The 13,704-nt window shown below is 33.7% G+C and overlaps 1 protein-coding gene across 3 annotated transcripts in view; it reads right to left on the bottom strand.

The window, feature by feature from the left end:
* The window catches only part of VPS13C (vacuolar protein sorting 13 homolog C), a 176,398-nt gene that overhangs the window by 99,619 nt on the left and 63,075 nt on the right, over positions 1 to 13,704 (bottom strand). For 2 of the 3 annotated variants that reach the window (XR_004348280.1, XM_032621285.1), the window contains exons 17-25: positions 10,568 to 10,710; positions 9,571 to 9,763; positions 8,252 to 8,366; positions 7,543 to 7,679; positions 6,231 to 6,354; positions 4,781 to 4,898; positions 2,008 to 2,137; positions 1,138 to 1,225; positions 349 to 488 (exon numbers count right to left, since the gene is read on the bottom strand). Coding sequence is in view for 2 of the 3 variants with exons in the window: in XM_032621285.1 (XP_032477176.1) it covers positions 349 to 488; positions 1,138 to 1,225; positions 2,008 to 2,137; positions 4,781 to 4,898; positions 6,231 to 6,354; positions 7,543 to 7,679; positions 8,252 to 8,366; positions 9,571 to 9,763; positions 10,568 to 10,710 (1,188 nt within the window). In the remaining variant the exon portion in view is untranslated. The remainder of the gene's footprint in view (positions 1 to 348; positions 489 to 1,137; positions 1,226 to 2,007; positions 2,138 to 4,780; positions 4,899 to 6,230; positions 6,355 to 7,542; positions 7,680 to 8,251; positions 8,367 to 9,570; positions 9,764 to 10,567; positions 10,711 to 13,704) is intronic. The other variant, XM_032621287.1, reaches the window with a different exon arrangement.

Genomic DNA, 13,704 nt, shown 5'->3' with positions numbered 1-13,704 from the left:
TGCTTACATTTTTCTAAATTATAAACATGACAATAAACTATATTATTTGGCTTAAAAGTTGAAAAATATTAAACATGTCACAGAAATTTTCTACAGAAAAGAAAATCCTAACTAAGAGTCCTGAGCTTTTCCAGAATAGATCAGATATACCACAGATCATATTTGTATCAGTTTTTACAAAATAACATTTCATTTTCTTAGAAGTATGTGTGTGTGTGTGGGGTGGCAGTAGGGAAGATAGAGTACCACATTTTAAATATACTTAATGTTTGGGTCTAGCATGAGACAGTTTATAAGGACAGCAGTAACAAGAATATATTTGTTTATGGACAAAACAAATATACATACTTCTTTAACTTCAAACTTCAGTAGAAGATTAATGAGCTCCTCATTTGGGGCCTCAGCAACCTTTTTTATGTCTGACACTTTCATACTTTTACCAGTCTGTGTGTCTCCATCCTCAGCATCAAAATACTCATCATCTGACTCTAAAGGAAGAAGACAATTGACTTGAGGGAATGTCCATCGAAAACTGCATAAAACACTCAAACTGAAATCTCTCAAAAGTAAAATTCATTTATTAGACATAACCTTCATATTCAGAATCAGAATATAGCTTCTTTCTAAGTCCCACAGAGTGACTCAACCTGGCATGGGATAATCATATATAAACTCAAACAGCCCTTCTATTTTCTTCTTCAACACTTCTGATTGTTTCTCACTTTAGTTTATTCATTCAATTTTCAATAAAATATTTACTGGGTATCATCTATCACATATCCATCTGTACTAACCACTAAGGACACCAGGGTGACCAGGACAGACATTATCCTTGTCCTCATAAAGTTTACATTCTAGTTCAAAATGAAAAAAGATCAGTTAGACCAGAGATAGAGAAAAGAATCAAGTAGAGATCAGGGCAAAAAAAAGCAGCTTATTTAGAATCTTAAACACTGTCAATCACAAAAATACTTTTATTCAAACAAAGAAACTTGGCCTTAAATAAAAATAAATGACTCAAAGTCTCACTGTTGCTTAGTAGCACAACTAGAAATAAAGCCAGTAAACTACTATAACACTTTCACTTTATTTTCTGAAAAGTTTATCTCTAGGTTTGGTTAATAGAGAACATTTTACCTTCCTCACCTGATTCCACTCCATCTAGCAACAGTGGCGCACCAAGTAGGCCTTTTGTACTAGCTGGTGTAATAGGAATTGAGGATACCTAGAAAATAATACAAAAAGTTTTCTAAACATACTAATTTAGCAGGATTAAATGTACATAAATGAGAGAAATACTGAAAAAGTAATAGAGGATAGAGAGAAATGGAAAGACACATACACAGCACACAAATCTTCCAACAAAGAACGTTATGCAATCAACTAATGGCTGGCTGGAGTTTACTTATTATTAAGACCACCACCTGCATTTACAAGGGCAGAACCATGTATAACTCTAGTAGGTAAGTCTATTGCTGTCTATTACAATATTAATTATACATCTTTTTGACAGGTCCCTCGAAAATGGTATCGACATTAGTTGGCTCTCAAATTTCATTTCAAAGTAAATGGAAGTCCAACATTTATGTTGTAAAGATCAATTCCAAGTAAAGTGATCTAGAACTTTTAAGTCTAACATATAAGAAGATTTTATAATGATCATTTTATTTTGCAACATTTTAAAGATTTCTATATTTAGCTTTATTTAAAACACATTTCCTAAATTTGAAAAACATTTTTCCTTTCATTTATGTATCTTTCTTTCCATTATTTCCTATAACAGACTTTCTACCACCACTCCAAAATGAAAATAGGCTAGTCTTTATTTATTCAATGCCATATGCAGTTCTGTACAGAATCAACCACATTAAACCTCAAAAATGTATCAAATAAAGGAAACTGGCCCTAAACAATACTGAAAAACAAAACAGCTCACAAAAAGATGAAAAAAAAATCACCATATATACAAATATAAAGATATTTAGCATTTTTATTATCTCCATTTACCTGTCTCTCTGGAGACTGTGCAGATGATTTCTGTGGCAAGGGTATACTGTTAATCAAATGTAGCATGTCTTTCATCTTCTGATCAGAAATTCTCACATGCATCAGAGGAAGCCCTCCAGATACTTTAAATCTAAAAACATAATTAATTCAACTATAAGGTTTCAAGGTCCAGCTTCTCTATACTATGGAGGTGGGGAAGGGAATGGAGAAGAGACTACATTCTGGGGTCAAAGTTACTTTGGATATGTTTTAATCTAATTACATTAATGCCTCAACATTGTCAGGGAATGGGAAGCTCTATGTAAGCCAAGTTTTGTATCCTTCTTAAGCAGCCAAACCTTAAGTTAACTAATTTTTAGGAAGACATTTTCAAATGTTTTAAAACCTAAAACACTATACATAACATTTCCTGGTATCAAAAATTTCTCATTCTGAACATCAAAGAGTACCCCATCATTCTCTATCCCCTCACCTCCCATTATTTCCTTTCATAGCATTTATCAGCACCTGACATAGCATATGTATACTTGTTTATGTCTCCTCTGGTTAAAATATAAGCTCCATGAGAAGGCTATCTGTTTTACTTACTGCTGAATGACTGTTGTGCTTTCATCAGGTGCTTACTTTTGAGCACGTGCTTCTCTTCTGCTTCCCTATTACAACTAACTGCCTGGGTTTGCTTGTCCTAACAACTTTGTGGCAGCTATCAGCTGCTCATAAAGCTCTTTTCAGGTTGTTTATCTTTGACTTCCTAACTAAGCTGTGAACAGCTCAAGCGGACAGATGCCTAACTACTAAACGAAGAATGATTTTTCTGTATAATGCAACCACTAATGTTCAAAAGAGGCCAGTTAGCTGTTCCTACCTCAAAGGATTGAACTTTCTGTGAAAGTACTCTGTAAATTAAAAGCACTGTAAAAATGTGAGATGCTTCTTTATTATTTCTGAAACATTGCATAAAACTAATATCATCCCAAATAGAGGGACTAGATAAACCCTCCCAACTAAAATAACTAAAATAATGGACAAAATATGTGAAACAACTGTTTCAAAGACACTGGACATCAGTCAACAAAGGAAAGTTGAAAGATGGGAAACAAATGACTGAAGTTGTACAAATACCCAGTCTACTGACTGAAGAGTTTCAAAATGTGTAGGGCACAGTTAAGCAGCATTTCAAGGGAAATTTAAAGCACTAAATGCCTGTATTAGAAAAGAAGAAAGGTCTCAATTGAATGGTCTCAGCTTCCATCTTAAGAAACTAGGAGAGTAAAACAAATGAAACCCAAAGTAAGCAAAACAAAAAAGCAATACTGTATGTGAGAGTGGAAATCAACGAAATAAAAAACAAATACAATAGAGAAAATATTTGAAACCAAAAGCTGATTCTTTCAGAAGATCAACAAAATTGATAAACCTCTAACCAGACTGATCAGAAAAAACAGAGAAAAGGTACAAGTTACTAATATCAAGAGTGAGAGAAACAGCAACACTACAAATTCTCCAGGTATTAAAAAGGTAAGATGGAAATATTATAAACAATTTTAAAACAATAAACTCAACAACTAAGACATGAAAGACAAACTTTTTCATTGCAATGCAAGCTATCAAAGATCACTCAAAAAAACAGATAATCTGAACAGCCGTATATCTATTAAAGAAATTGAATTTAAGTTAAAGAAACTTAATTTGTAGTTAAAAACCCTCCCCCAAAAAAGAAAACTCCAGGCCCAGGTGGCTTCACAGGCGAATTCTACCAAACATATAAGAAGGAAAAAATACCAATTCTACACAACTTCCCTCTATGAAGCCTGATACATTGATGCCAAAACAAGAAAATAAAAGCACAGATCAATATCCCTCATAAACAGAAAAGTAAGGTTTTAAAACTTCATAACAAAATTTTAGCAAGCCAAGTCCAACATTTAAAAAAAATAATACATTACTACTAAAAGAGCTTTATCTAGTAATGCACAGTTGGTTTAACCTCCAACTGATAAAGAGTATCAATGAACTAAAGACACACATACGAATAAATCTCTAATCAATTATACTGAATGAAAGAAGTCAAAAAAAAAAGAATTACAACTCTATGATTTTATTTATATAAAATTCTAGAAAACTCTAACAAACCTTTAGTGTCAGAAAGATCAGTGTTGCCTGGGGATTGAAGGGAGAGGAGTTAGCAGGTAGGGATGTGAGGGAGAGAATACAATGGGACACAAGGACTTTTGAGGATGATGGATGTGTTCATTACCTTGACTATGGTGATGGTTTCATAGATAAATACTTACGTCAAAACTTATCAAAATGTACACTTTAAACAAACATAGCATATTAAACGTCAATAATACTTCAACAAAACTGTTATTAAGAAGGCAGCAGATAATTTCATAATTATCTACTTAAATTCAAAATTCAGTTTCTACTTTCCATTCCCATAGATTATTCTCAAGATTTTATATGGTTCCATAATCAAAAGAGCCTATAATTTTTGAAGATTTTATATTTCAGTATTGAACCTTGAATTCGATCCATTCAAAAACAGGAATAACCAACTTTCACAAAATGTAAAAGCCCAAGTACTTCTGAAATAAGAGAGGTGATATATAATTCAAATAAACATTTCCTTTAAAATGTATTTCTGCTGTAAGATAATCATTATTTTTTTCTGTCCTTCAGAAATCTAGCTTTGCTTTCTTAAAATTCAGTAACTGATGCAGATATATTTCACCTTGTTGATTTTATAATATAAAGGAAACTCATACATTACCTAGCCATTCTAATGTCTTTTTCCACCATTGCCTTGGCCAACTCAACATGAATATCCATGGGTTGCAATATATGCATAGTTGATGGATGCTGAAATCGACACTTTTTCCAGTTTTCATCTTAAAAAAATTTTTTAAATTAAATGACTAGTTTTTATTAGTTTTAGATTATCAGATGTTCTATGGAAAAGTAACCTATTAGAAAATAATTAACAAATATATTCAATGATGACTTTTACTTCTTTCAACATACAAGCTAAATGACCTATATTTTTTAACACAGATCGACAAAAGTCAAAGACTATGATATAAAAATAATTTTAAACATTTATTTGAAGAATGTTTTCTAATAACATCTTACATTTTAAAGCAAACAGGGAAAACAACCTAAGAATTTACTGCCTTGATTCCAGAATTAGAGATCAAGGTTGGGGGGTTGCAGTGAAAAAAGGAAAAAACAGGGAAAGACAAGAAAAAAAAGAGGTTTCTGGGGGTCCTAAGTGCAATAATTCTAAAGCAAAAATGAGTTTTATCAAGCAAGATTTTATGACAAAATCTTCCAAATAAGAAGGTTCCAAAGACAAACTTCCAATGACTGAAAGAACTCTACACAGATCTTAACTGATGGCAATGAATGGACATTTTTTATTGCTTATAATTCAAACAATTATTATTAAGTACATACAAAAGAAAAGGCAGCTTTAATGGTCTGTATAGGTACTTCTCTTCAAGGAATTAATAGGCTCAACCTATAAAACTACGTAGAGCATTATATATTTACATTTTAATAAATCTCATCACTCCCACTATAGTATACACTCTGCACACAGAAACTATGTCCTTTCCTTCAGTGACCTACCACAGAGTGATATACTCAAGGATATTTTGCAAATATCTATTATTGCTTCTAGAAACTAAAGAAATACAGAGAACCAACAATCTTCATTTAAGCAGTAGAAACCACCAAACCTTTTGGAAAATAATTAAATTCACTACTTTTAGGGTTTAAAGACTATATCCATACTTCTCAGGTATCTACAAAAGTAAAAAACATACTACTACTCAAATAAAGACTAGGCTAATAGTAAAATATTTAAAAATAAAGGCAGCAAGGGAAAACAACATTGAGACATCCCAAACACACTGGGACAGAGGAACATAAGCCAACTGCAACTTCTATTCCATATTCTGGGCAGTTTTATGTCACTTTAAAAAAAACAGGCAATGACTGGACTTAGATTCAAATGGTACTAAGTACCCTAAGATGAACAGCCACATCTCTGTAATTGTGACAAAGATTTTCACTGATGGGCTCCTATTTGGTTCCCTTAAGTGACCAACAGTATATGTGTTCAAATGTTATCAGGGTTGATATACATGTAAACATGCATATCTATTTACCAATGCTACTCAACATAATTTCAAGATCCTGAAAACTGAGCAACAGTTTACCTGCTCTTGCAAAGAGTAGTTGCACACTTTTTATTTCCACATCAAACCTGTCATATGCCTTATCCATTATTTCTTCCAGAGATGAATTACTAGTCTTCTGCAAACCTTGATCTTTACTGTTAAGCTGAAATGGAGAAAAACCTTCAATTTTTTTAACAGAAAAATCTTTATATCAACATACTTTAGTTGTGTTTTCTTAAAGCCTAAATACAATTAAAACATTGCCCTTAATGAATTCATATTTTGCTTAATTTTCTAATAATTATTAGCAAATATTTTATTAGGAATATACCATTTCAGCATACATCTCTATTACGTTTGGGTAACAGGTGCAAAGCACATTTATTTTACATTATTTTATTTTTTGCGGTACATGGGCCTCTCACTGTTGTGGCCTCTCCCGCTGCGGAGCACAGGCTCCGGACGCGCAGGCCCAGCACCCATGGCTCACAGGCCCAGCCGCTCTGCAGCACTCGGGATCCTCCCGGACTGGGGCACGAACCCGCGCCCCCTGCATCGGCAGGCGGACTCTCAATCACTGCGCCACCAGGGAAGCCCCTCAGCACATTTAAATTAATGACAAGATGAGTTACACAGCCGTCTATCTCAAATAACCCGTCTAGACATGCGACTCTTCCTGGCTCTCAGCAGTTGTCACCACTTGTGGCTCAAGCTTCCCTACCAGCTATCCTAAACTCTTCACCATGAAACAGAAGGTTTTATTCCTTCCTCTCCCCACTATATAACTAGAATAATTAGGCCATTAGAATTCAGCTCCAATCTCGATTTGCTTTTCCCTCTTCCTAAAGGAAGCAAGGATCAATTCAGGACATTTTTTGAAATCTTCACTTTTTCTCAAAAGATTGGACTTCTAGGAGGTTCAACACCCAAACCCTTAAGAGTTCTCGTACTCTACTTAGTTGATGTCAGTGATTTAACAAACATATATTCATATCTGTATAATTTTCTATTCTCAAGACATATAAATTAACAAAGAAAACTATGTAATTAGATTCTAGAAACCTAGGAGTGCTTGAAAACTAGGAGTGCTTCTCTCTAATTAGGAAAAGACAGCAGTAAGCCAGTCCTCAATGTCAAATCATCCACCATTTCAGAAAATGTTAGCTGTTGTTTTTTTAATAGCGGTAAGATACATACAAACTGCACAATCTAAGCTAGGCTTGACAAAACGCTGACAAGAAATAAGTCTAGGTTTAGTTTAAGTGAACTCTGAGGGAAAAACAGCATACTGTCAGACAGCTAGCTGCTTAACTGAGCAAAAATGGGCAGACAGAAATGCATATACACCTACCTGAAATGTACCAAAATCTAAGATGAGAAGATCTGACTTTTCATGGTGGAAACCTGTCTGTGGAACTATTAGATACGAGGGCTTCAGATTTATCCTTAAATCAAGAACTTTTCGGGTTTCAATAATATGTGTAAGTCCTAAAAGAAGAAAAAGAAATGATGAAAGATTATGCAGTCAAATTGAAATATGTAATTACATTATTAACAACGAGAATAAGAAGATCACTTTGGAGAAGTTCTTTTCACAGATTAGATTCTCCATTCAGTGTGTAAGGTGAAATTGCATATGGTCAATGAGAAACAATCATATTGCATAATATAATAAACCCAACACAGCTAGTAGTTTAGCCAGAGATAGAAAAATTCATTATTTCTTTAGTTAAGTAACCATATACAGTAGGTGGCTTAAGATTAGAGGCCATAATGCACAAAAGTATGTATCTTTAAAACTCGATTCACACACAGTACGGTGAACAGTTGCTTAAGAACTGAGACAGGGATGTTTTCCAGCTCAAGTTCACTCTGCAGCACAGGTTCCTGAAGGTAACAGCAGACAGAATCACCTGTGCCCCATATTACTCTCTTTCTCACCCAGTCTGGCAGGTATATTTGACAAAAAACTACCTACACTATTTTAAACATAGTATTTACAGTAGAACAGCAAAAAATTTTGAGAGTTTAGATGACATTTATGCAGTCAAATTCTTTACCTGTAGCTGTTCTCTCTTTAATTTCTTCCAGCTTCATCAATGTAGCTGATGTTATTTGCTCAAGATCTAATCCCCTATTTGACTGAAAGAATTCAACCACTGCATTGATGGTTTTCTGTAAAATCATTTAAAATACAAACAAGTTATACAGAGTACTTTCTATATTACAAAATTTAAAGTTTCAGTTTAATTCTAATCAACTCTGGCTCTGAACTGAGGTGGCACCTCCAAAGACAATCTACCCTACTACATCTCCCTCTGGAGTGAAAGGGAACCTGAAAAAAGGTATAGCCCACTTCACCTTATTGGAAAGGCAACAAATGTGTGCATATCGTTAAGGTGACCTTAAGTATGTTCTACGGTATCACATTGATGTAGCAATGGGGCATTACTTCTAGACTTAGCCTCCAGATTAGAAGGTGAAACTCCACCTCTCTATACTGCAACTGGATTCTCCTGCACTTTGAAGTTTAGAGAGGAAATAAGAAGGCTGTTCAGTCCTTACCTACACCCAAAACTTGAACTTAAATTCAGACATTTTGCAAGAAAGAATGAGTTCTGGGCATTGGATGTAAAATGGTGTGAATGTACTTAACCCTACTGAACTATACACTTAAAAAATGGCTAAGATGGGAAATTATGTTCTATCTATTTTACCACAATTTAAATTTTTTTAAATTTTTTAAAAAAATCACAGAATACAGTAAGTTCTGCCTCCCACCCACACTGTGAATTTACTTCTAAACTGTACAGTAAAAATAAGTCAGGGATCTCAATGACAGAGTGGGGCCAACCTACAAGTGATAGAACGAGTGATACGCAAGATGAGTTAAGAGAGTCTGAATAAAGATGGAGCTACAGATACAGAACTGGAGCGAGCATTTTCAACAGCAAAGAAATGGCAATGATTTTTTCTCACATGAACAGTATCTAAAATTCTTTCATTTGCTGCTGAAGCTTTTTAAATTGGTTCCAAACATTGAAGAGAAAGGGAAAATAAGCAAAAGGAAACTGGGGTAGGAAACTGGTGTGTAGTTATTTGTGAGTAGTTAGCCAGTATAATAAAAACACAGACTTCTTTAAGGGTATATTACTTTTTAAAAAAAATTAACATAAGCATACAGTAGAAAAAAATCTGTAGCATATGAAAAATCAAAATTAACTGCTAAACATGTACTGCTCTTTAATCAAGAAAAAAGTGTCAGTAAACTGAACTGCTAAGTAAATTAAGGTTAAATATGAAAAGGAAAAAAGAAGAAAACCATATGTCAGAAGCATAAGACTTGTTTAATAAGGATTCACTTTCTCCTTGTACTCACAGCATCGTAGATGACCTCCACAGGCTGAGACTGAACAACCAGAGTCTGGTCAGCAGTACTATTCTCTGGATTGGTTTCAAATTCAATTTTAAGCAAGGATGATGCAGTATCGCCAATTGAAGCCACAAGTGATGGTACAATATCTTGCTGTCTCAGACCTGTTATATACCAGTGTTCTAATTTTGCTTCCACCCTACAATCCAGTGCAGAAAAAAGAAGTATTACAAATAAGATCCTTCTAATATAATAGGTTAAAATACAAATTTCTCTTTTAAAAAACTCCTTTGAGAGCCAGGACCATGCCCATCACCCAGAGTTGAAGTCCAAACTCCGTAGCCTAGAATTTAATTACCCACACAATCTGGGGCTTTTTTCTCTGATTTGGTTTATTTTTTTATTCTCCTTATCCTCATGAAAAATCCACTCTGGCCAACTTCAGAACAGTGCAGAACTGCCACACAAATACATGCTATATGGAATACATGCTCATGGAATTCATCTCCCTATTTCATGCCACCCTGCACGCTAAACCCCAGATCTCCAAGTCCAAGTTATTCCCTTCTACAACTGAGCTTGTGTAGCATTAACCCTAAGGTATTTCACATTACAGTACCTTCTTACTTATGAGCTCTCAAATATTATACAGATCTTAAATTAACTTTTTATTTCCTCTCTTATCAACTACAGCATAAACACCTTGAAAACAGAAAGTTACTGTTTCTATGCATAGCCTTCATAGTAACAAATCTATGAATTAAACAGTATACAAGAAATATTTGTGAAGGAAAAAAGGAAGGGGAGAACAAATGATGAGCTCCTCATACAGTTCTGTAACAAAACACACTCTAATATAAAATGACTATCTTCACACACAAAAGGAAAAGAAATTAGAGACAAACTACTATTAATCAGGTTTTTTTATGCTAAGTAACACTATATGTTTTTTGGCCTGAAGTCAAACATAGAAATAAAAATTAAATAAGTTTTTGAAACTTACTTAAGTGCTTGTGCTCCTGGTCGCTGAGATACTTGGGTGCCAAGGCCAATTATCTGAATTTTCAGTATTTCTGGAATATTTCTGTTTTCTCTTATTGTAACAGAGGTGCTTACTAACTTCAGTGCCACAATATAAGCAACATACTAAATGAAAGAATGAATGAAAATGGTTAAATTTTAAGTAATTCTTTCATTTCTTCATATTGAAATCTGCTAAATTATAAAATGATCTAAAAAAACGTATGTTCATTGTAAAAAAAGAACATTAGAAAACTCAATACAAAATTGCTTGCTTAAATAGGACATTTATAAAAGATTCAAAATTAATTTCTCTTAGTTTTAAAGGTAATAAAAATGAAATCTGATAAAATATTTTGTGGCCTAAAGATTCAATTCAGCAGCTTTCACTAAAGCAAATTAATTCAAACCAATCCTCTAGCTCAAAAACTGAACAAAATAAAAAGAATATCTGCTTGATGACTTTGGAGAGTTAGTAAGACACTGAGAAAAAAAAATTCTGCCCCCAAAATTGATAGGTCAAGAATACAGGTAGGACAGATAACTAAAGAGATGATTCTCATCAAACCACACCAGAAGAGAGGAAGTAAGGAACAAAGAATCTATGAAAGAGTCAGAAGACAATTAACAAAATGTAAATAGTAAACCCTTATATCTCAGTAGTTACTTTAAGTGTAAATGAATTAAATTATCCAATCAAAAGACAGACACTGAAAAAATGGATTTTTTTTTTTTTTTTAAAAAGATACAATGATCTGCTGCCTACAAGAGACTCACTTTAGCTTTAAGGCCACACACAGACTGAGAGTGAAGGGATGGAAAAAGATATTTCAAGCAAACATTAACCAAAAAAGACAGAGTAGCTATATTTACATCAGAAAAAAAAATAGACTTTAAGTTAAAAATAGAAGAGACAAAGAAGGTCATTATATAATGATAAAGGGGTCAAAACATCAAGAAGAGGTAACAACTGTAAATATGCTATGTACTCACTGGAGCACCTAAACATATAAATCAAATACTAACAGAACCAAAAGAAATAGACAGCAATAAAACATTAGTTGGGGACTCCATTCTCAACAAAAGAGATATCATCCAGACAGAATCAATAAGGAAACAATGGATTTGAATAACACTACATGCTAAATGGACCTAAGAGACATAGAGAGAAATTCCACCAAACAGCAGCAGAATAAATACTCTTCTGAAATAAATGGAATATTTTCTAGGATAGATCATACATTAGACCACAAAAAAGTCTCAAAATATTCAAGAAGATACACATTATATCAAGTGTCATTCCAATCACAATGAAATGAAACTAGAAATCAGTAATAATAATAAAAGTACAAAATTCACAAATACACATAAATTAAACAATACACTCCTGAACACACTCCTGGATCAAGGAAGAAATCAAAAGGGAAAATAAAAAGTATCATGAGACAAACAAAAATGGGAACAGGGCTTCCCTGGTGGTGCAGTGGTTGAGAGTCCACCTGCCGATGCAGGGGACATGGGTTCGTGCCCCGATCTGGGAAGATCCCACATGCTGTAGAGCAGCTGGGCCCGTGAGCCATGGCCATAGAGCCTGCATGTCCGGAGCCTGTGCCCCACAACAGGAGAGGCCACAACAGTGAGAGGCCCGCGTATAGAAAAAAAAAAAAAAAATGGGAACACAACATACCAAACTTACTGGATGTGGCCAAAGCATTTTTAAGAGGAAAGCTCATAGTGATGAACGCCTACATCAAGAAAAAAGAAAGATCTCAAGTAAACAACCTAAATTTACACCTCAAAGAACTATGAAAGAACAAACTAGGCCCAAAGTTAGAAGAATAAAGGAAATAAACATTACAGCAGAAATAAATGAAAAAGAGAATACAGCAGAAAAACAGAAACACAATGGAGATTAACAAAACCAACAGTTGGTTCTTTGAAACAAAAAGCAAAACTGACAAACCTTTAGATAGACTAACAAAGAAAAAGAGACAACACATATAAATAAAATTATAAATTAAAGAAGAAACATTACAACTGATACCACAAAAATACCAAAGACCATAAGAGTGATTACTATGAACAGCTATCCACCAACAAATTGGAAAACCTAGAAGAAATTGATAAATTCTGAGAAACATAATCTACCAAGAATGAATCATGAACAGAAAATATGAATAAACCAATAATGAAGGAGATTGAATGAGTAATTAAAAATATCCCAAGAAAAAAAAGCCCAGGACCAAATGTTTTCACTGGTGAATTCTATCAAACATTTAAAGAATCTACACCAATCCTCTCAAACTCCTCAAAAAAAAAACAGAAGAGTAGGAATACTCCCAAACTCATTTTACAAGTCTAGCATTATCCTGATATCAAAGCCAGAAAAGGACACTATGAGAAAAAAAACTACAGGTCAATATCACTTATAAACACAGATACAAAAACTCTCAACAAAATACTATCAAACCAAATTCAGCAGCACAGTAAAAAGATCATATACCACCATCAAGTAGGATTTATCTCTGGGATGTAAGGATCGTTCAACATACGAAAAGAAATTAATGTAATATATCACACAAATAAAAAGATAAAAATCACATGACTATCTCAATAGATTCAGAAAAAGCATTTGACAAAATTCTACATCCATTCACAATAAAAACTCTCAATAAACTGGGTATAGAAGGAATGTACCTCAACATAATAAAGGCCATATATGACAAGCCCACAGATAACACCATACTCAATATTGAAAGGTAAAATGTTCTTCCCCAAGATCACGAACAAGACAAGGGTGCCCACTCTCACCACTACCATTAAACATAGCATTTGAAGTCCTAGCCAGAGAAATAAAGCAAAAAAAAAGAAACAAAATGCATCCAAATTGGAAAGGAAGAAGGAAAATTGCCTCTCTATGCACATGATATGTCTTGCGTAGAGAAAATCCTAAAGACTAGACCAAAAAAAGTTAGAACTAATGAAAAAATTCAGTAAAGTTGCAGGATACAAAATTAGCATACAAAAATCATTTGTGTTTCTATACACTAATTTGAAGAAAAAATTTAAGCAATCCCATTTACAACAGCAAAAAAACAGTAAAATAATTAGGAATAAATT

Source organism: Phocoena sinus, chromosome 2 (genome assembly GCF_008692025.1).
Source record: "Phocoena sinus isolate mPhoSin1 chromosome 2, mPhoSin1.pri, whole genome shotgun sequence".
Lineage (NCBI taxonomy): Eukaryota > Metazoa > Chordata > Mammalia > Artiodactyla > Phocoenidae > Phocoena > Phocoena sinus.
Note: the sequence above shows the minus strand (reverse complement) of the source record. Positions and strands in the feature narration are given on the sequence as shown.